Source organism: Anomaloglossus baeobatrachus, chromosome 2 (assembly GCF_048569485.1).
Source record: "Anomaloglossus baeobatrachus isolate aAnoBae1 chromosome 2, aAnoBae1.hap1, whole genome shotgun sequence".
NCBI lineage: Eukaryota > Metazoa > Chordata > Amphibia > Anura > Aromobatidae > Anomaloglossus > Anomaloglossus baeobatrachus.
Genome location: NC_134354.1, coordinates 218,790,542 through 218,814,901, shown reverse-complemented (window position 1 = coordinate 218,814,901; position 24,360 = coordinate 218,790,542). Strand labels below are relative to the sequence as shown.

Genomic DNA, 24,360 nt, shown 5'->3' with positions numbered 1-24,360 from the left:
GGCACGTTATACTTGCCAGTCTCCGGCACGGCTGTAACACTACTTCCGGTGCACTCAGACGACTTATGGGGCCACTCATTATCCTTCATACATGTGCACTGTTTTCCCCACCCACTGTATTGTTGGTGGGGAAAGCAGTGCATATGTATTGTTGTACTGATGTATTGTTGATATTTTAGTCCTGAGGAACAGGTTCCATACCTCAAAACGTGTAGACCTATGGAATAAAAGAAATTTTAATCAACAGTTTTAAATCTTGTCTGGCAAATGCGCGGCGTTAACCCCTTCTCCTCTCCCGCTTTAAAGATTTCCCCACCCACTGACAGTCCCAGCGTCTGATTGCATTCAGACAGCGCCCCCACCCTGTGTGACAGCGTCTGACTGCTTCCAATCACACATGCTGTCTGTGTATGTATATTGGTGTAAAAATAACAAAATTGGTGTAGGGTCCCCCCATATTACGATACTCGGCACAGATAAATAATCATGAAAAATTGTCCACAAGATAATGAAGTCAGCTAGTGAAAACTGAATATCAAAGTGTCTATTCCCCTCCCAGTAATAAGCCAAGTGCAGTGGAGGGAGGGATTTAAACAAATAGTGCCAACTAGAAAATAAATGCACATCAATTTATTGAAATAAATACATAGGACATAACAGTAGGGGACCTCACTCTGAAGAGGCATCAACAAAAACCACAATAACACAAATAATGCAAACCACCAATTAACAGGAGACAAATGTAGCCGGACTAGTATCACTGAACCTGTAATCTATGACGAGCCAGACTAAAAGCATCAAATTACCTCTAAGGTGGGTTATCAGCAATTCGGTCTGTGAATCTGGTGTCCCTGTACCCCAACGCATGTTTCGTCACTTCCTCAGGGGGTGTTTGAGGGTTAGAAGGTAGATGCCAAAACGCGTGTTGGGGTGGGCGCCGTAAGCACATTGCTCCTGGGTCCAGATCTGGTAATACCTTTTGATTACTTCCATGTACACTTATGTATCTTCATATTGATAACATGTATGTATCTTGACAACAATACTGTTACTATTGGCTATTAATGAGTCATATGGCTATAGCATCTACTGGCAATAAAGATTCCAGGAGTATATATACCTTAGGGCTGTGGCAATTGATAGCACTATACTATCATACATGTATTCAGTGATACTATTATAGTAGCAGCAATATGGAGGGGTATATCTTTCTGCACTTTATTTTTTATTTTCTTCCTTTCATTTGCTGTGATATCATTGATACCTGGCAGTCTTCATATGTGGAGTGGAGATACCCTTTTCCTCACCACTTGTAAAAGAAAAACAATCAGATGTATTGTGTGATATATGCCCAATTATCTTTGCTGTTTACCTCTGTATGTGACATTATATAGCCATGTACCGTTGTGTATATTGGACTTATTAGGATTCTGGCACATTGTGTGTATTTTATAGTGCGTGTGACGCCCCATTTCTCCCAAATTTTTTTGTCAAGTTTTTAAATCAATAAAATGTATAATTGTTAATGACCCTTTTTCGTTTTTTTTCCCTCCGTAATTGATTTTTATGTACCCATTATAACCTATAGGGCTCTTCACATGTCCGTTTTTGTTATCATCAGCACAGATGACAATGGCCAGTACAAGTCTATGGGTTCATGAAACACAGATGGCCTATATCAATCTGCTGTACGGTTTTAACATTGCAAAGTATAGAAGTGTTGTAATTTAGGTATTTAATGATCCATCCATGAAAAAACACTGATGACACAATGATGGTGAAAATGGACAAATGGACAAAACTCTGATTACACGGTACCATTTTTTCATGTGTTTAAACACAGATGTGTGAAGGAGGCCTAACATATTGATGATAGACTTATTAGAAGGCTGGGCAGCCCCTGTAATGACTGGGTGTATGTTTGGGCTCGTCGTACTGCTGCAGAACAAATATGGACGCCATCAAGACTCCTTCCTTATGATATTACATGATGGATAAGTATCTGCCTCTATTTCTCATTATTGAGGACATAATTAAACCTGACCAAATCTCTGGCTCCATTTGCTGAGCTCCAGGTCTAAGCCTGCAAGGACCCTCCACCATGCTTCACTGTTACATGCAGACACTCATTGTTCGCTGAAGAGAGGTACAATCTGCCTTCTACAGACAAATATTCTCTAGATACTTGTATGCAAATAAGACACATATTCTAGTGCTATTTGAGTTATACTTTTATTGGTTAATCAGAAAAATTATATTAGGTTTTTAGAGCACAGTTGTCCCTTCATCAGGCAGGTTTACAAATGAATGACTAGAGCACAACATTTAAAGCACCACTCCAGCATTTTGTTTTTGTATTTCAATGCTGGAGGGATGTTGTAAATATAAGTCCCCTGCCCCCTGTGGTATACTCACCTGCCACCATCTTCATCTTTTTTTCCCATTGGTCTCTGTTGATTTGTGACCTTCCCACAACTCCAATGTTTCATAGTGTGCCAAGGTTAAAAATCAATCCAACTCTAGGAAAGCCTCGATCTGGCTCTCATAGTTACATTGAGCTCTTGTGACGTAACTTCTGACTTCCGGCCATTTGAAGTTAAACTCACAAGATAGTGCCGTGGGACCAGAGTAGCAACAAAAAAAGGGTGAAGATGGTGTCAGGGGAGTATAATAACAGGGGCAGGGGATTTATCTTTAAAACGCCACTCCAGCGCTGAATCCCCCTACCCCTCAAAAAACAAGACACTGGAATGGTGCTTTAAAAATGCCACATTTGTATATGGGGGCATGGGATGGTGCATCCTAAAGGTAAGCCATGGTAATACAACTGAGGTCTTTTTAACAAATAGAGATCTAGTAGGTGGTCATGACTAAATACATTCATACACAATAGACTAATATCACCCAAAAAAGATGAAATCTGTATAGAATTGAAAGGAGAACATTAACTGTAACCTACACTATGCACCTTTTATACAAGCAAAATGTCAAAATATTTCGGCCATACCTATGTAAATATTTCCAGATGTTCCCAGAACAGGTGACATTTGTGACAAGCTGCTCCTGATGGTGCTATATGGGGCATGTGGCCTCCGATATTACAACATATACCTGCAAAAACTGTATAGCTGCATTCCATTATTTTTGGCTATCGCCTTTTAAAAAGTGGAAATACAGTTAGGTCCAGAAATATTTGGACAGTGACACAAGTTTTGTTATTTTAGCTGTTTACAAAAACATGTTCAGAAATACAATTATATATATAATATGGGCTGAAAGTGCACACTCCCAGCTGCAATATGAGAGTTTTCACATCCAAATCGGAGAAAGGGTTTAGGAATCATAGCTCTGTAATGCATAGCCTCCTCTTTTTAAAGGGACCAAAAGTAATTGGATAAGGGACTCTAAGGGCTGCAATTAACTCTGAAGGCGTCTCCCTCGTTAACCTGTAATCAATGAAGTAGTTAAAAGGTCTGGGGTTGATTACAGGTGTGTGGTTTTGCATTTGGAAGCTGTTGCTGTGACCAGACAACATGCGGTCTAAGGAACTCTCAATTGAGGTGAAGCAGAACATCCTGAGGCTGAAAAAAAGAAAAAATCCATCAGAGAGATAGCAGACATGCTTGGAGTAGCAAAATCAACAGTCGGGTACATTCTGAGAAAAAAGGAATTGACTGGTGAGCTTGGGAACTCAAAAAGGCCTGGGCGTCCACGGATGACAACAGTGGTGGATGATCGCCGCATACTTTCTTTGGTGAAGAAGAACGCGTTCACAACATCAACTGAAGTCCAGAACACTCTCAGTGAAGTAGGTGTATCTGTCTCTAAGTCAACAGTAAAGAGAAGACTCCATGAAAGTTAATACAAAGGGTTCACATCTAGATGCAAACCATTCATCAATTCCAAAAATAGACAGGCCAGAGTTAAATTTGCTGAAAAACACCTCATGAAGCCAGCTCAGTTCTGGAAAAGTATTCTATGGACAGATGAGACAAAGATCAACCTGTACCAGAATGATGGGAAGAAAAAAGTTTGGAGAAGAAAGGGAACGGCACATGATCCAAGGCACACCACATCCTCTGTAAAACATGGTGGAGACAACGTGATGGCATGGGCATGCATGGCTTTCAATGGCACTGGGTCACTTGTGTTCATTGATGACATAACAGCAGACAAGAGCAGCCGGATGAATTCTGAAGTGTACCGGGATATACTTTCAGCCCAGATTCAGCCAAATGCCGCAAAGTTGATCAGACGGCGCTTCATAGTACAGATGGACAATGACCCCAAGCATACAGCCAAAGCTACCCAGGAGTTCATGAGTGCAAAAAAGTGGAACATTCTGCAATGGCCAAGTCAATCACCAGATCTTAACCCAATTGAGCATGCATTTCACTTGCTCAAATCCAGACTTAAGACGGAAAGACCCACAAACAAGCAAGACCTGAAGGCTGCGGCTGTAAAGGCCTGGCAAAGCATTAAGAAGGAGGAAACCCAGCGTTTGGTGATGTCCATGGGTTCCAGACTTAAGGCAGTGATTGCCTCCAAAGGATTCGCAACAAAATATTGAAAATAAAAATATTTTGTTTGGGTTTGGTTTATTTGTCCAATTACTTTTGACCTCCTAAAATGTGGAGTGTTTGTAAAGAAATGTGTACAATTTCTATCAGATATTTTTGTTCAAACCTTCAAATTAAACGTTACAATCTGCACTTGAATTGTGTTGTAGAGGTTTCATTTCAAATCCAATGTGGTGACATGCAGAGCCCAACTCGCGAAAATTGTGTCACTGTCCAAATATTTCTAGACCTAACTGTAGTTTTTTTCAGAAAAGAAGAGAAGTTCCCCCTTAGAACCACACTCAGGGGCCTCTCATCTAGCCAAATCAGATCTCCTGCTTTGCACGTCTGTAAATGGAGTTTCTGTATCGGCTTTTATCCTAAATGCCACGTCTCAGTAAGCGACATCGCTAGCAACATCACTGCTGAGTCACGGTTTTTGTGACGCAACAGCGATCTTGCTAGCGATGTCGCTGTGTGTGACATCCAACAACAACCTGGCCCCTGCTGTGAGATCGCCGGTTGTTGCTGAATGTCCTGGACCATTTTTTAGTTGTTGCTCTCCCGCTGTGAAGCACACATCGCTGTGTGTGAAAGTGAGAGAGCAACGATCTGAATGTGCAGGGAGCCGGCTTCTGACAGCCTGCGGTAAGTTGTAACCAAGGTAAATATCGGGTAACCAAGCGAAGCGTTTTGCTTGGTTACCCGATATTTACCTTGGTTACTAGCGTCCGCCGCTCTCAGGCTGTCAGTGCTGGTTCCCTGCACTCGTAGCCAGAGTACACATCGGGTAAATAAGCAAAGCGGTTTGCTTATTAACCCGATGTGTACTCTGGGTACGAGTGCAGGGAGCCAGCGCTAAGAGGTGTGCGCTGGTAACCAAGGTAAATATTTACCTTAGTTACCAAGCACAACATCGCTTCCACGCGTCGCTGGGGGCTGGTCGCTGGTGATATCTTACCTGTTTGACAGCTCACAGGGACCATGTAGTGACGCTCCAGCGATCTCTGCCAGGTAAGATCGCTGGTGGGATCGCTGGAGCGTCGCTTAGTGTGACGATACCTTAAGTCACAGGACAAGGCTCGTTAAAGGGTCGATATTGACTTTTAGGATTGCTACACTCCACAGGTGGCGATACAGTTCAAGGGATCTCTAAAGATGCTATTTGAAGTCTCCTTATGCCTGCTTGGCACTCTCCGGAAGGAGAAATGTTCCCCGTTAGACCTTTAAATGTTGACTGCTTGTGCAAGAAACATGGGCCATTTAATATGACTGAAGTTAAAAGCCCAAATCCACATTATAGTAAAGGAGGCCAGTCAACTATCCATCTAATGTGTTATTCTCTCCTGATCATTGAAGTAGGGGAGAAAAGGATTAGGCGCTTGACTAAATGACCTTTATGCCCTCCTTGACGATAAACTTCCACAAACGACGAACCAAACATGTACATTTGGCTGAACATGTATTTGGAGGGGAAGTGGTTGACTGATCAAGCCTTTGACAGACAGGCTCTCTGTGGCTACATTTTAGGGGGTAATGTGCTTCTTCAGGTGTTCTTGTGGTAAGCCACCCCTATGTACTGTATATTGTATAATCCTAACATGAGTATGTAATGTAAATGATGTTAGTTATATCTTTAGTTTTTCTTTCATTTTATTAAAAAGAAATAAAAATATATAGAATGCGTCAGCTCACCACACCGGAGGGTGTCTCCAGTGAATGCTTCGGAGCCCGACATGGATAAAGCAGCAGCCAGAAATAATCCAGCTAATCTCCATAATAAATGATAAAAACCGACGCTTTATTCAATTAAAGTAAAATCAAAGAGAAGGGTATATGAGGGCACCACGGCTGAGGTAAACGGGATCAAGCCAAAGGCACATACCTATATGATATAATCCAAAAAAACGAGAAAGATGGTGTGCGACAAATGGGATCACCAAACGTTATGCAGAAATTACAAATTATCTTTATTTACATGAAACCCAAAAATTCATGATATATTTAGTCAGTCTCCTCAGACTACGCGTTTCGGCCCTCCAATCTTTTACTGTGCTGAGGACACCATTGATATGTCAAGGCTGGAGAGATGTCATGTTTGCGGGTGACACACGGATGCTGTCATGCAAGCACTGGCTAATAAAAAGCCGCTCCGGAAGGTGAGCGGTTCACAGGCCGCCAGTTTAGCTGCCAGGTAACACTAACCTGGCTACTGGACAAGAGCCCCGCGAATAGATCCGCTTGTCTCTAACGTCAGGTTTCACTGCATTTTATATTCAGAAATGAGGAGTCAGAAAAGAGGAAGAGAGAGACTCGGAAAGATTGTGCTGAACTGTCCCTCTATTGAATACACAGCTCAGGATTGCTGCATTATTCCCTCCAGGATGCTGCTGGTCCTCTGTGTGCTGACTAATGGAGAGCAGCTAGTCACTTCCCATCAGCTCGCTCAAGAGAAAGGGGGAAAATGCAGGATACACGTCATATGAAAGCATGCTGACCCATTCAATCAGGTTTTTATGTTGAATATATTTAAAAAAATGTTTTTTACATTTTTCATACTATGAATAGAGATGAACTGATTTCGAGGAACCCTGTGAGCTGCCTCCGACCTGCTGACATTCCCAGGGTTTCTTCTGATGAGTAGACCTGGTGAAACATGAGTGCTTTGTGCCACAGACAGAAGAGGCACCAGGCATGCCTGCATATGAGGCATAAGCTGCCATAGATTATTCTGACCATATTGCCTTGGATAGATGTGTTCATGCCCAGTTTTCAGCAGCCGTTGGGAAGTCAGCGGGAGGAGGATGATGTACATGGTGGATCCTTTATCTATTGTATATAGGCGTTATCGCTCGTCCTGATTCTGTCTGTAATGATGAGATTGCTGGAAAAAAAATCTCCTGTATAGAACAGGGAGAATGTGTCTAGTAATAAGCCCAGCAGAGAGTGTGAAAATTGCTCTTTTTAAATAAACAGTAATAATTAGGCTATGTGCGTTTGCACAGCGTTTTATACTGCAGCATAAATGCATGCGTTGTGCATCCCCAGCAAAGTCTGAGAATTAAGCAAATTCCATGCGCACGTTGCTTTTTTTTAAACGCAGCGTTTTGGATGCCAAATATTTGACAAAATCGCTGCGTTCTAAAAAGCAACATGTCGCTTCTTTTGTGCGTTTTTGGTTGCTTTTCCCTCTGTCTGTGGGAGTGCAAGCATCCGGAACGCATCCAAACTGCATCCATCATGCATCTTTAATGCATTTTAAAACGTACATGGTGTCAAAACGCTGCATTTTATTTGACAACCAGAACGCAGATGTGCGCACATACCCTTAAGAAAAAAAAAAAAGAAAGAAAAACTTTTATAAATCTGATTTAAACTATAGGTCATTTTCTGATGACACATTCTTTTTTAACCCCTTGCTGGTAAAGTATATCCTAAATTAGGTGTGGGTATATGGACTGGTTCAGGAACTGAGTCTCCATACCCAGTAGGTAGTCTGCCGTCATGTGTATGTCTCATCTTCCGTGACATCTCTCCTCCATTACCTTCATATCCTGGTGGATCCTATCACCTTTTTCCTCTCTGACGTCTGCAATGTGATCTGGAAAATCTGTTTAAATGGCTATGGAGAGAGAGCATCTTTAGGCTCATATTAAAGGGAACTAAAACACAAGGACTTCACCATATAAAGTAAAGGCAGTGCCGTACTGGCACTAGCATGGTGAATAAAACCGTACCTTCAGATTTGATGTTGGATCTTTTGATTGCAGAAATAAACATTCATAAAGGTCCACAAATTAGTGCATCCTGTGATTGACGTGTGCAGCGGTGTGGACCTTTGTGGGTTGGTCCTTGGTGTATATACCTCCTCCTGAATCCTCTATGATGTGCGTCCTTTCCTGTTTTTAAATTTCATTCCGCCATTGCGTCTGTTGGTGGCCCGTGTGCATTACTACAGTATTGATGTCTTCATTAAAATGGCAGCGGATTCCGTGCATTTCCGTACTGAGATCTCCAGCTCCATTTTATTGAAAATACTGTGGTGAAGACTGTGATCGGCATCTGTGCATGCTTAGACTGATATATATTTTATTTTTTTTCACCTACGCACACGCCCCTGCCGCTCCATTGTCTTCTCCAATGGCACTGGCGATCACAGTGCACGAATGTGTGGACTCTAGCGCTATTTTACTGAAGACATTATTACTGTAGCAATGCGCACGCGCCGCCAACAGCAGCAACAACAGCGAGATATTTAAATAAAGGGGGCACACCATAGAGTACGCAGGAGGAGGAATATACACAGAGGACCCGATCTACAAAGGCCTATCCTATTGCACACATCAATCACAGGACGCACACATTTCTGGACCTTTTTGTTTTTGTTTTTTTTCTGCAATCAAAGATCCAATATCAAAACTGAAGGTATGCTTTTGTTCACCATGCTTTCACACTTTCACTTTACTTGGAATTTTTTTCCTTTTTTTTTTTTTCCCTTCAGTACATTATGTGCTAAAATTAACATTATCAATCAAAGCTACAACACATTTTGTAATAATAAACACGCCCCGTATGGCCATTTTAACTGAAAATTAAATGTTATACGTACGCATAAAGCGCCATTCACCTGGCGGAGGGCAGGAGAATGTCCTCCTCTGCATCTTGCCTCACCTTTCTTGTTTCATCTGATTAACCCTGCAGCCTGTACGTTTCAGTAAAGGCTCTTACTAGTGTCGTCATGGCTTCTTACAGACAGAAGTACAGTACGTGGTGATTGCACTGACTAGTTGGACTTTGAGAGTTATATTATGGGATGAGAAGATCTGCCAGAAGAAGGCGTCTGTTCCTTTCTTGCTGCTTCCTTCCTGGCGTTCAGGTGCTTTTCCCAGGCCACCAGTTAGGTGTGGCTCCTGTGAATATGAAGGAGGCCCCAGAGCCGCTCCAAGAATCTCCCTTTCGGTGCGATTTGAGTAGTTCACGTGCGTCTCATACAGAGAAGGAAGCCTGCAGACTAATGTCTGTGGTTTCATTTTACTGGTTGTTACATTTCTCCATAACTACAATCTTGTTTTTATAAACAGACGGACGGGCACATTTTGGGAAATGACTTGGCACTGGTTGTATCGTTCTTTGCAGGGAAGTTGCTATGTAAGTCCATTCTCTTATTTCTTATGGTCTCTCATAGTAAGAAAACAACACAAGAAAATTAATTACTTTTGCTATTAGGTCTATGATAAAATTTATAACGTATTTTTCGTATTATAAGACGCAACCCAAATATAGAGATAAAAAAGGACAAAAAAAATGGGGTGCATCTTATACTCCGGTGGACGTTGGTGTCTTACAGTAGGGCGGCGCCAGCAGTGGTGCAGTGGGGGTCACCGGAGGCAGGAGGGGTAATGGGGTATGGCAATGCTGGCTGCTGTGTGGCTAGCGGTGCAGCTGTCGGCGGTGTGATGTTCAAATAATGCCACTGGGAATTGGCACCTGCGCCGATTAAGCTCTCGACTCAAGCTCCATCTGCGCACACGCTGACTCCTGGCGCCATTATTTGAAGATCGCCACACCGTCCTGCTCCACACAGCACCCACCGCAGCCAGCGCAGCCCTGCACCGCCACAAAACATCTCACCCGCCACACCGTCCTGCTCCACACAGCACCCACCGCAGCCAGCGCAACCCCGCACTGCCGACAGAGAATCTCACCTGCCGCAGCCAGTACAGCCCCATACTGCTGACACAGCATCTTACCCGCTGCAGGCAGTACAGCCCTGCTCCATAGAGTGCCCACCGCAGCCAGCACAGTGCTCATTCTACACCTCCCTGTAATCTACATTCAGATTTTAAGACGCACCCTTCATTTTCCTCCCTAATTTTTGGGAGGAAAAGTGCATATTATAATCCAAATAATACACTATATATTTTTTGGAAATATTTTTCCATGGTGCATGTCAGATTGTTACCACCTGTTTGCAGCCAAGTTAGTCGTATGTGGAGGCAAAAGCTCTTTGCATATACGCCAATCATATCCATAGCTGTCCATCTACCTGAAGGAGGCTAAGTGTCACTGCTTGTATGCTTCAGCTTTTTATTAGCATTTTAGTATAATATACTAGACTTCTGCATTGTATAGAAAGATATATAGTAATTTAGTAATTTATCCCACTGTAGGCCTGTGCACTGGGATATAGTAGCCCAAAAACAGTTCTCAACCGAGGCAATTAAAGAAATATACTTTGACATATCGGAGGTTTTATTATTATCGATCATTGGTGTTATATCCTTCTTTTGAGAGGTTATCTGTACACTGGAATACAATGCAGGCTTCTCCCAGCATCTCTGGCATAGACTGCAAATATAATGTGAACAGAGCATTACATGTTAAGGTCTTTATTCAGTTGAGTGCGATACTGAATGTCCAGTAGTCCCATAGACTCTCTAAATGGAGCTACAGTGAGTACGTGCAACCATAGCGCATCAGCCACTCCTGACCACTGCGAGGAAGACCAAGGGATCTGTTCCCTTGTTCTTATGGCTGCGATCAGGCCTATTTAATATTATAAAATATTACAAGATGTATGATATATATTAATATAAAATTATTTAGTAACTTTTCTTAATTTGATATCTTTTTTCTGCAGGGAGCCATTCTACAGAAATGACTGAATATAAGCTGGTGGTGGTGGGAGCTGGAGGTGTTGGAAAAAGTGCCTTAACGATACAGCTTATACAGAACCATTTTGTGGATGAATATGATCCTACTATTGAGGTACAGTCTACAATCAGCCGAATTGACCAAGGATATGAGTAATATTTGCATGGGCACGGTCACTACACTAGTTCTCTTTATTGGTGCTACTAGAGGCTACCCTAAACATGTTAAAATAGGTCTTCTTGGTGTTTGAAAGATTAGGCAGCTCCAAATCACTTAAAGCATCACTACAGCATTTTTTGTTCTTTTTTTTTTTTTCTAGAGTGGTGCTTCTAGTTTAGGGTCCCTACTCCCAGTCCGATACTTGTCCTCGGGCATCTGTACCTTTTCCTGGCGCTGCTCCATTAATGCAGCACCAACTTGTGATTGCAACTTCTGACTGGCCAAAGTCATAAGTTACGACCAAAGTTCTCAATGAAAGTCTATGAGAGCCCGCAACTAGGCTCTCATAGATTGCATTGAGGAGTGACCTCCAGCTCACTTCATGAAACACTGGAGTGATCCGGCAGGTCACAAACTGCTGGAGACTGACCGGAGCATCACCAATAAATGGTGACAACATCGGAGGGGAGTATAAGGCTATGTGCCCACGCTGCGGAAAATTTGCCGCAATTTTTTTCACGGAAATTCCGCGGATTTTTAAAAAATCCGCAGTACAGCGAGTTCCCAGCCATTTTTATGGCATTTTGGAACTGCTGTGCCCATGCTGCATTTTTTTCCACAGCGGAAATAATGTGGATTTCTCTGCGGAAAAATCTGCAGCATGTCAATTATTCCTGCGGATTTTTTCACACGATCTCTATACTTACCTGCCTTGATAGAAGACACCGGAGTCACTTCCTCCGGTGCAGAGGAGCGCAGTGGAGCCAAGAGCAGACAGCAGGAGGTGGGTGGGGCCTGCATGAGCTCCGGTCATGTGACAGCCGGAACTACTTCTGGCCCATCCACCTTCTCCGGCAATGTGCAGACAGACACGGCCGGAAAGTGAAGTACTGCGTGTGATGGAGGTAAGTATGAATTCCCCGATCACTGCAGCACTTGTTCTGCATTGAGGATGCAGTGCTGAAGCCATGGTACTGTATCCTCAATGCAGAACAACCTCAGCATATCCGCAGGACATTCCACAATACAACCGCAGCATTGAAACAGACAAAGTTGTGCTGCGGTTTTCTGGGATCTCCTGCGGAATGTCCTGCGGATATATCTGCAAGACGCTTTCCCAGTGGGCAGATAGCCTAAAGTCCCTGTCACACACAGAGATAAATCTTTGGCAGATCTGTGGTTGCAGTGAAATCATGGACATATTGTTGAAACCTGGCACTGATTGTCCACAATTTCACTGCAACCACAGATCTGCCGCAGATTTATCTCTGTGTGTGACAGGGCCTTTAGGCAAGAGGCAGAGAGCTTAGAAGCACCACTCTAGCACTGACCAAAAACTGCAAAGCTGAAGTGGTGCTTTAACACTAGAAGTCCCAGGAATTTCGAACTCCATACGATTCCAATGGTAGAAATGTTAAGTGACCCCTCTCTGGGACTTCTAGTGTTAATATAAAGGGGTAAAAAAGCTCAGACTCGCTTGTCGGAGCACCAAGATGAATCCCACACAATCACTGTAAGGCTATGTGCACACGCTGCGTTTGTTTGACGCTGCGTTTTTGTGCATTTTTGGCCGCTAAAAACGCACCTGCGTCGAAAAAACGCGGCAAAAAACGCACGCGTTTTGCCGCGATTTGGTGCGTTTTTTTGCTGCGTTTTGCTGCGTTTTTGCTCACTGCGTCCTTATGCGTTTTTTATCAGTGAACAAAAAAAAAAAAGGTCTGATGTCATTTCCTTCTTCAATGTGTTCTTCATTCTCCACTAGTGTATGCAGAAGAGCAGACAGCTGCAGAACTACAAGGCTCAGCATCCTCGATCCAATAGTGTATGCAGGACAGCAGACAGCAGCTGTCGAACTACAAGGCTCAGCATCCTCCATCCAATAGTGTATGCAGGAGAGCAGACAGCAGCTGTCGAACTACAAGGCTCAGCATCCTCCATCCAATAGTGTATGCAGGAGAGCAGACAGCAGCTGTCGAACTACAAGGCTCAGCATCCTCCTTCCAGGACTGTATGCAGGATTTCTCTGCCCCCCCAAAAAAAAAAAATGACGTGGGCTTCGCCATATTTTTGTATGCTAGCCGGGTACAGCAGGCAGGTACGGGCTGCCCCCAACCCCCAGCTGCCTATTTGTACCCGGCTGGGAACCAAAAATATAGGGAAGCCCTTTTTTTTTAAATTATTTCATGAATTTCATGAAATAATTTAAAAAAAAAAATGACGTGAGCTTCGCCCCATTTTTGAGTCCAGCCAGGTACAACTAGGCAGCTGGGGATTGGAATCCACAGTGCAGGGTGCCCATGCCTTCTGGGCACCCCCGCTGTGAATTGCAGTCCCGCAGCCACCCCAGAAAATGGCGCTTTCATAGAAGCGCCATCTTCTGGCGCTGTATCCAACTCTTCCGGCTGCCCTGATGCCGGGTGGCTAGCCAGGTAATAATGGAGTTAGGGCTAGCTGTATATTATCAGCTAGCCCTAAGCCCGAAATTCATGGTGTCACGCCAATATTAGACATGGCCACCATGAATTTCTAGTAAAGATAAAAAAAAAACACAACACACAGAAAAATATTTTTATTAGAAATAAAACACAACACAATTAGTGACTCCATCTTTATTGAAATAAACCCCCCTCCGCAGTAATCCTGGGTCAGGGTCCCGCGCCGTCCAATCAGGATCCAATATCATCTGATCGGTTTCCTGGAAGGCAAAGCGATCAGATGATGTGTCAGGTTAAAGGATGTGAATCCCATCACACATCAGCTGATTGTATAAAAGCCGATTATACAATCAGCAGATGCATCAGTAGAAAAAAAAAAAAAATAATACTCACTTATGTGCTGAATTACCGGCAGCTCCCGGAGCGATGGGGCGGGAGTCTGATCCTGTCCGATCGCTGCAGCAGCTGCCGGTAATCAGGGATGAAGTCTCCTGACGCATCCGCTGATACCGGCCGGGCGCCCGCGTCAGCCCGAGACTCGATCAGCTGATGCGTCAGGTGACTGCATCAGGTGATCCATCGCCAGGTCCTGCAAGCAAGGTCCTGCCCCGGGGAGACTGCACACAGCCGGAGCGGGAGCGGCGATACCGTGACAGGAGCTGGGAGCGGGCATGGCACCGCGAGGCTGCAGACAGGTGAGTATAACTTTTTTTTTTTTTATTCTACTGTTAACTTTTGTTTTCGCAGCCGCTTCCACCTCCTGCCTGTACATGGCGCCGCACGGCAGCATACATGCACAGGACGGGAGGTGGACGCAGCGGTGACGGTACCGGGAGGATTCATGCTTCTGTCTATACTGACAGAAGGAATCCTCTTCCTGTACACGTCACTTTACTACCCACCTCCTGCGCTTATAGCTGCGTTTTTGGTCTTAGAAACGCACCAAAACGCAGCTATTTGCGTTTCTCATTGCGTCTTTCAACATCCCATTGAACTCAATGGATGAAAAGCGCAGTGAAAAACGCGGGAATAATTGACATGCTGCGTTTTTGTGGTCACCACAAAAACGCAGCTGAAAAAAAACGCTGTGTGGGGACAGCAAAAATGAAAACTCATAGACTTTGCTGGGGAAGCAAAGTCATGCAGTTTTGAGGCCAAAAACGCACCCGAAAAACGCGCAAAAACGCCGAGAAAAACGCACCGTGTGCACATAGCCTAAGAATATACAGACTCCATACAGATGTTGCCTTTTGTCAGATTTGATAGAAGTAGTGGTGTTCTGCATGTCAGTGAATTAAGCAAACTATCTGTACGATCTGTTTCTTCATATGTAAACTGTTTTTCCTTTGTCTCCTTGTAGGATTCTTACCGGAAGCAGGTGGTGATTGATGGGGAGACCTGCTTGCTAGATATCTTAGATACTGCGGGTCAAGAAGAGTACAGTGCAATGCGAGACCAGTATATGCGCACAGGGGAAGGCTTCCTTTGCGTGTTTGCAATCAACAATAGCAAATCATTTGCGGATATTAATTCCTATAGGTAACGCACAACCGTATTAAATATTTAAGCCTGCCTATTTCAAAGCATGTCAATGATTCCCTGGTGGCCACCTCTGTCGGCTTAGGGTGTGGAGTGTGACGTGACTGTGTATAAAGCTCATTTCCTCACTACAGCTTTCAAAGGACGCAAAGACTATAGTTACTTTCCCCACATAGTGAAGGCATATTGTCCTCTGGGTCTTTTTTCCCACTTCTCAACTGCTAATAAATTCTTCTGCTGTTGCTATTTGTTTTCTCATACTTTTTCATTTGTTGGCTGATTGCAGCCTGTTTACATGGCAAAATAATCATGAAACGCGCATTCTGTTCGTAATTATCTGGCATTGTAAATGCCCCATAAATGACAGCAATCAGCTCTTATCTTTTTGGGAAGCCTCCTATGTGGAGTAATAATTAGCATTGCATGGTGGACATTCATAAATGTTCTTGTAATGCATAGAGGAGCCAGATCTCACATACAAACTATGTTATTAGGAGAGGGCAGGATGAGCCCTTAGCAGGGTTATCCTTCTATATAGGTAACAAGAAATGTGCCTAGAGTTGGTTTCTTAAAGGGAACCTGTGACAGGATATTCATAATACTTACCTAACAGTCGGTGTGGAGCAGACTGGTCGGATGGGCTTCTCCGGGTCCCGCACATCCTCTTTTGGCCATCTTTGTCCTCCTGAAGCTAGTGTGGATATCGCGTTCTACGTCATCTACACTAGTCGACAGTGAGGTCCTGCGCAGGCGCACTTTTACCTTTAAAGCAGCACTCCCATTACCTTTTTTCCCTCTGAGGCCAGTTTCACACATCCGGCTTTTCGCTGGTTTACCGGATCCGGCGCTCTCCCATACAGTGACTACAGTACAGTGACAGCGCAACAAGCGCCGGTCACATGCTGTCATGTGACCGGCGCATGTGACCCGGAAGTTACAGCGCTGTCACTGTACTGTATTGTCTGTATGGGAGAGCGCCGGATCCGGTAAACCGGCGAAAAGCCGGATGTGTGAAACCGGCCTTAACCTGTATAAATGTTATTATGGGTTAAAACACTCACTGTTTTGCTTCTTAGGAGTCACGTGTTTGTGAGTCATACTCTCCAGATCACATTGTGCTGCTCTGTTGACCCAGAAGTAGTTTTTGCCATGAAAGTCTATGGAGTGTCAGAGACATACATCATTGGCTTTCATTGTAAAAGCCACTTCTGGCTCACACAAAGAGCAGTATAATATTAGAGACCCTATCTTGCTATCACATGACTCGGAAGAGGAGCGGACCGACGCTGGTTACTGAAGAAGGTGGTGATCAGGCAGTGTATTAACACGCTGATAATTAACATTTATAAAGGTTTAGGGGAAAAAAGGTAATGGGGTGCTTTTTTTGACTTGGAGAGTTTTCAAATATGAGCTTCAAGTTTAAAGTCTTGCCTTTTGATTTTGAGAGTTTTCAGTAGTTACACCATCTACCATATAATAATTATATGTCAACATGTTATATGTATTGTTTTTTCCGGCCATCTTTAATACATGAGGCTATACATGTAAAGCTGCATGAGCTGGTGTATTTGCAGACATTAAGTGTTGAGTGCATAGAGTAGGGGGGAACTGTTAAGAAAGGACCACGTTCTGAATAGATGAGGACAAGGGAGAACTAAGATCAGTTAGTTTAGTGAGTTGATATGATGAGCCTGACTAAAAAGATGGTTTCTTTTTCGCTCCTAATTGGGAGACCCAGACAGTGGGTGTATAGCTACTGCCCTCTGGAGGCCGCACAAAGAACTACACTTAAAAGTGTAAGGCCCCTCCCCTTCTGGCTATACACCCTCCCGTAGGGGTACAGATTCCTCAGTTTTAGCTTTGTGCGCAAGGAGGTCAGACACGCACGCATAGCTCCATTGTTTTTAGTCAGCAGCAGCTGCTGACTATGTCGGATGGAAGAAAAGAGGGCCCATAAACAGGGCTCCCAGCATGCTCCCTTCTCACCCCACTGTATGTCGGAGGTGTTTGTAAGGTTGAGGTACCCATTGCGGGTACGGCGGCAGGAGCCCACATGCTGATTCCTTCCCCATCCCTTTTTACAGGGCCCTGGGTGAAGTGGGATTTACTGGTCTCCAGGCACTGAGACCGGGCTCCATCTACAGCCCCTGGAGAAGATGCTGGATGGAGCGGAGTACATCAGGGACATGGCCCTGCATCCTCAAGGTACTCTGTGTCCCCGTGCAGGCGCTCACACCGCAGCATGCTGGGTGTTGTAGTGCGCCGGGGGACATCAGCGCTACGGCGCTTGTGCCATGGCCTCATTCAGCTTAGCTGAAGCAGGCACACTTCCAGGAATCGGTCGCGCCAGCCGCTGGGACTGCGGCGCGGCTGGCACTTGTAGTGCGCCGGGGACTTCAGCGCGGCCCGCGCTTTTACGGCGGCCGCGCTGATAACTCGAGTCCCCGGCTTTTGCGGCCTGATTCCGTTCGTTCCCGCCCCCGGACCTGCCAGTCAGGAGAGGGGCGGGACGCTGGCCACATCTAGAAATCGGTCATGCCGGCCGCTGGGACTGCGGCGCGGCTGGCACTTGTGGTGCGCCGGGGACTTCAGCGCGGCCCGCGCTTTTACGGCGGCCGCGCTGATAACTCGAGTCCCCGGCTTTTGCGGCCTGCTCCCGTTCGTTCCCGCCCCCAGACCTGCCAGTCAGGAGAGGGGCGGGACGCTGGCCAGTGCATCAGCGCTGAGGGCTGGAGTCGTTTTTACATACTCCAGCCCTCACAATCGGCACAGAGGGGACACTGTTTCCCGCACTTTTGTTTGGGAACTCCCACGGACCGCCCCTCTCCACAGACGCCGGCAGCCATTCCTGCTGACACGCTGAGCTGCAGAGGGGAGCCGGGGAGACCCAGACAAGAAATTCTTCGCCTCTTACCCGCTATTCAGCGGGCGGTAAGCAGCCCTCAGGGCTCACCCCCTCTTGTGCCAGTAGTATTCTTAGTATTTTGTTGCTACAAATACTTGGTATTACATAGCGCTGGTCGCCCTTTGGCTATAGACTCTCTCACATTCAGAGAGCCAGCAGCATGTCGTCCGCAAAACGCAAGGGTGCCAAAGCACAGACATTATATGCTTCCTGCACCGCATGTGGGACTTTTCTACCGGCAGGCTCCACGGACCCCCATTGTGTGCAGTGCTCGGCCCCTGCGGCGCTTGCACAGCCGGGGCCTCTGCTGGACGTGACCCAGGGTGTACCACCTGTGAATGCTGTCCAGGTGACAGGCACTGAGTTTGCAGCTTTTGCTGACAGAATGTCTCTCACTATGTCACAAATTCTTGACACATTGCGAGCTAGGCCTGTACTTCAGGCCACGGACACTGTGCAATCATTGCCCCCTGGTCCCCCTCAGCTCCAAGCTCCGGGACGGGCATATACACCTCAGGGTGAAGACTCTGACTCGGACGATGGCCCCGGGCAGCCTAAGCGGGCTCGCTATGACGGGCCTTCACATTCATCTCAATGGTCAGGATCCCAGCGAGATGAATCTATGGGTGATGAGGCGGACGTAACTGATCAGGATTCTGATCCTGGAACCGCTCTCAATCTAGATACACCAGATGGTGACGCCATAGTTAATGATCTTATATTTAACATCAATAAGATGTTAAATATTTCCCCACCAGCTCCTCTTGTGGAGGAGTCAGCTTCGCAGCACGAGAGAATCCATTTCAGATACCCTAAGCGTACTTTAAGCACTTTTCTGGACCACGCTGACTTTAGAGACGCAATCCAGAAACCCCACGCTTATCCTGAAAGGCGTTTTCCTAAACGGCTTAAAGATACACGCTATCCTTTTCCCCCTGAGGTGGTCAAGGGTTGGACCCAGTGTCCAAAAGTGGATCCTCCAATTTCCAGGCTTGCAGCTAGATCCTTGGTTGCAGTTGAAGATGGAGCGGCACTTAAAGATGCCACTGACAGGCAGATGGAGCTCTGGCTGAAATCCATCTATGAAGCGATTGGAGCGTCATTAGCGCCTTCTTTTGCAGCCGTATGGGCACTCCAAGCTATCTCAGCCGGGCTTGCGCGAGTTGACTCCGTCACACGTGCATTTGCCCCGCAGGTAGCACCATTGACCTCGCAAATGGCGGCATTCGCGTCGTACGCGATTAATGCTGTTCTTGACGCTACAAGCCGCACGGCAGTGGCGTCAGCCAACTCCGTTGTTTTGCGTAGGGCCCTGTGGTTGAGACATTGGAAAGCAGATTCTCATTCCAAGAAGTGCTTAACCAATTTGCCTTTTTCTCGTGACCGATTGTTTGGAGAGCGTTTGGATGAAATCATCAAACACTCCAAGGGTAAGGACTCATCCTTACCGCAACACAGACAAAACAGACCCCAACAGAGGAAGGGTCAGTCTGGTTATCGGTCCTTTCGAGGACCGGGCAGGTCCCAATTCGCATCGTCAAAAAAGACTCAAAAAGACCAGAGACGCTCAGATTCTTGGAGGTCTCGGTCACGCCCAAAAAGGGCAGCCGGAGGAACCGTTGCCAAAACGGCGTCCTCCTGACTTGAGGTCTCCGATTCCCACACCCGCGGTCGGTGGGAGGCTTTCCCACTTTGGCGACATCTGGCTGTCACACGTCAAAGACCGTTGGGTGAGGGATATTCTGTCTCACGGGTACAGGATAGAGTTCAGTTCTCGTCCGCCAACTCGTTTCTTCAGAACTTCTCCCCCACCAGACCGAGCCGATGCTCTGTTGCAGGCGGTGGCCGCTCTAAAAGCGGAAGGAGTGGTGACCTCCGTCCCTCTTCAGGAACAAGGTCACGGTTTTTACTCCAATCTGTTTGTGGTCCCAAAAAAGGACGGATCGTATCGGCCCGTCCTGGATCTAAAGTTGCTCAACAGACACGTAAAAGTCAGGAGGTTCCGGATGGAATCCCTACGCTCCGTCATAGCCTCAATGTCTCAAGGAGATTTTCTAGCATCAATAGATATCAAAGATGCGTATCTCCACGTGCCGATCGCACCAGAGCATCAGCGTTTCCTACGCTTCGTCATACACGACGAACACCTGCAGTTCGTAGCGTTACCTTTCGGTCTGGCAACAGCCCCCCGGGTCTTCACCAAGGTCATGGCAGCAGTAGTAGCTGTACTGCACTCGCAGGGTCACTCGGTCATCCCGTATCTAGACGACCTGCTTATAAAGGCACCCTCTCAAGAGGCATGCCAACACAGTCTGAAGGTGGCACTAGACACTCTCCAGAGTTTCGGGTGGATTATCAACTTTCCAAAGTCTCATCTAACCCCGACCCAATCTCTGACTTATCTTGGCATGGAGTTTCATACTCTCTCAGCGATAGTGAAGCTTCCACTGGACAAGCAGTGCTCGCTGCGGACTGGAGTGCAATCTCTCCTTCAGAGCCAGTCGCACTCACTGAGGCGCCTCATGCATTTCCTAGGAAAGATGGTAGCAGCAATGGAGGCAGTCCCGTTCGCGCAGTTTCATCTGCGCCCTCTACAATGGGACATTCTACGCCAATGGGACGGGAAATCGACGTCCCTCGACAGGACTGTCTCCCTCTCTCAGACTGCCAAGGACTCTCTGCGTTGGTGGCTTCTCCCCACCTCATTGTCACAGGGAAAGTCGTTCCTTCCCCCGTCCTGGGCAGTGGTCACGACGGATGCGAGCCTATCAGGGTGGGGAGCGGTGTATCTCCACCACAGGGCTCAGGGGATGTGGACTCTGGAAGAGTCCACCCTGCAGATCAATGTTCTGGAAATCAGGGCAATCTATCTTGCCCTGCGAGCCTTCCAGCAATGGCTGGAAGGCAAACAGATTCGGATTCAGTCGGACAATTCCACGGCGGTGGCGTACATCAACCACCAAGGGGGAACACGCAGTCGCCAAGCCTTTCAAGAAGTCCAACGGATTTTGACGTGGGTGGAAAACAGAGCGTCCACCATATCCGCAGTTCACATACCAGGCGTGGAAAACTGGGAAGCAGACTTTCTCAGTCGCCAGGGCATGGACGCAGGAGAATGGTCCCTTCACCCGGACGTGTTTCAGCAGATCTGTTGCCGCTGGGGGACGCCGGACGTCGATCTGATGGCGTCACGACACAACAACAAGGTCCCAGTTTTCATGGCACGGTCTCACGATCACCGAGCACTGGCGGCAGACGCCTTGGTTCAGGATTGGTCGCAATTCCGACTCCCCTATGTGTTCCCACCTCTAGCATTGTTACCCAGAGTTCTCCGGAAAATCAGGTCCGACTGCCATCGAGCCATACTCGTCGCTCCAGATTGGCCAAGAAGGTCGTGGTACCCGGATCTGTGGCATCTAACGGTAGGCCAACCGTGGACACTACCAGACCGTCCAGATTTGCTGTCTCAAGGGCCGTTTTTCCATCTGAATTCTGCGGCCCTGAACCTGACTGTGTGGCCATTGAGTCCTGGATCCTAGCGGCCTCAGGTTTATCTCATGAAGTTGTTGCCACAATGAGACAGGCTAGAAAACCTTCCTCAGCTAAGATCTATCACAGAACGTGGAAGATATTCTTAGCGTGGTGCGTGGCTCAAGGGTTTTCTCCCTGGCCATTTGCATTGCCAACTTTTCTTTCCTTCCTGCAGTCTGGGTTGGAAAAAGGCTTGTCGCTTAGCTCTCTTAAGGGTCAAGTCTCCGCGCTATCCGTATTCTTTCAGAAGCGCTTGGCACAGCTTTCTAAAGTACGCACTTTTCTCCAAGGAGTTTGTCATATCGTTCCTCCTTACAGACGGCCATTGGAACCCTGGGATCTGAACAAGGTTCTCATTGCTCTCCAGAAGCCGCCTTTCGAGCCTTTGAAAGAGGTTCCCCTTTCTCGGCTTTCACAAAAGGTAGTTTTTCTTGTGGCGGTCACGTCTCTTCGAAGAGTGTCCGAGCTAGCGGCGTTATCTTGCAAATCTCCCTTCCTGGTGTTTCACCAAGACAAGGTAGTACTGCGTCCAATTCCAGAGTTTTCTCCCAAGGTGGTTTCTTCCTTTCATCTCAATCAGGATATCACTTTACCATCTTTGTGTCCGCATCCAGTTCACCAATTTGAAAAGGGTTTACATCTGTTGGACCTGGTGAGAGCACTCAGGATTTACATTTCTCGCACGGCGGCTCTACGCCGTTCTGATGCGCTCTTTGTCCTAGTCGCTGGTCAGCATAAGGGATCGCAAGCTTCCAAATCCACCCTGGCGCGGTGGATCAAGGAACCAATTCTTCACACATACCGTTCTGCTGGGCTTCCGATTCCATCTGGACTGAAGGCCCATTCTACCAGAGCCGTGGGTGCGTCCTGGGCATTGCGGCATCAGGCTACGGCTCAGCAAGTGTGCCAGGCGGCTACCTGGTCGAGTCTGCACACGTTTACCAAACACTATCAAGTGCATACCTACGCTTCGGCAGATGCCAGCCTAGGTAGACAGGTCCTTCAGGCGGCGGTGGCCCACCTGTAGGAAGAGGCTGTCTGACAGCCCGTTCATGTGGTATCTTTTTACCCACCCAGGGACTGCTTTTGGACGTCCCACTGTCTGGGTCTCCCAATTAGGAGCGAAAAAGAAGAAGGGAATTTTGTTTACTTACCGTAAATTCCTTTTCTTCTAGCTCCAATTGGGAGACCCAGCACCCGCCCTATTTGTTCTTAGGGTTTCGTTTTTCGGGTGCACATGTTGTTCATGTTGTTTCTTAAGTTCTCCGATCATGTTATCGGATTGAATTTGTTTTTGAAACTGTTATTGGCTTTCCTCCTTCTTGCTTTGGTACTAAAACTGAGGAATCTGTACCCCTACGGGAGGGTGTATAGCCAGAAGGGGAGGGGCCTTACACTTTTAAGTGTAGTTCTTTGTGCGGCCTCCAGAGGGCAGTAGCTATACACCCACTGTCTGGGTCTCCCAATTGGAGCTAGAAGAAAAGGAATTTACGGTAAGTAAACAAAATTCCCTTCTTCTTTAGGGCACTCTTAAAACTGAGCATTAATTGAATTGTTCAGGGTAGTGCATTGCAGAGAACTAGGGCAGCATGAGAAAAGTCTTTGAGACTGGAGTGGTAAAATTCGGATTATTAAGGATGATCGTCTTAGGTCATTAACATGACAGAGAGCACAGGTGTGCTCAGAGATGATTTGTAGGGTCGTGCACAACTGGAGAGTTGTGTGGGTGAGCATTTATATTCTAAAGAGGTTGGGCAACCAGTGCAAGAACTGGCACAGGGTAGAGGTATCAGTGTAGTGGCTGCACCACATAAATATGAGCTTGGTTGCTGCATTCAGGACAGATTAGAGAGGGGAGAATTAAGTGAGGGGAAGATTAGTAGTAAGTCGAGATAAGAGTGATGGTAAATGTTTTTGTATTTTGAGGATAGGAAAAGGGTTTCAAAGATAACCATTAGGCTCCACTACTGCAGTGCCGCCTGTGTTTTCATGTTTGATGCAGGGCTGTGGAGTCGGAGTCGGAGCTCATTTTGGTGGAGTCAGAGTCGGTATAAAATGCTCCGACTCCGACTCCTAAAATATATAATAAATTGGGGACAGTAGTCCAATGCAGAATGTGCTGAATATTTTACTAAATAACATTTAGTATAATGCTTATATTTAAATGAAAAATTTATTGTAGTACAATGTGAACATCAGACATTTAACTATTTTTATGATACAATAATCAATGTATTTGGATAGAACATAAAATATACTCATTAGAATACAACTCTAGAACACAAAAAACTAATAAATTGTAAATATGTAATATATACACACACAAGATAAATACACACAAGATATATATGTAATCTACTGTATATTGCATAGTGTATTACATATTTACAATTTATTACAGTTTTTTGTGTTCTAAAGTTGTATCCAATAAATATATTTTATGTTCTATCCAAATATATTGATTATTGTATTATAAAAATTATTAAATGTCTGATGTTCACATACACATGTTCACGTACTACAATAAATTTTTCACCTAACTATAAGCAATATATGTAAGAGTCAGTCGGTGCAAGAG

The 24,360-nt window shown here is 45.9% G+C and overlaps 1 protein-coding gene across 1 annotated transcript in view; it reads left to right on the top strand.

Moving 5' to 3' along the window:
• NRAS (NRAS proto-oncogene, GTPase) overlaps positions 1-24,360 on the top strand; it is a 46,771-nt gene that overhangs the window by 11,698 nt on the left and 10,713 nt on the right. The window contains exons 2-3 of the mRNA XM_075335616.1: positions 11,200-11,327; positions 15,168-15,346. Coding sequence (XP_075191731.1) covers positions 11,217-11,327; positions 15,168-15,346 — 290 coding nt within the window. The 5' untranslated portion in view covers positions 11,200-11,216. The remainder of the gene's footprint in view (positions 1-11,199; positions 11,328-15,167; positions 15,347-24,360) is intronic.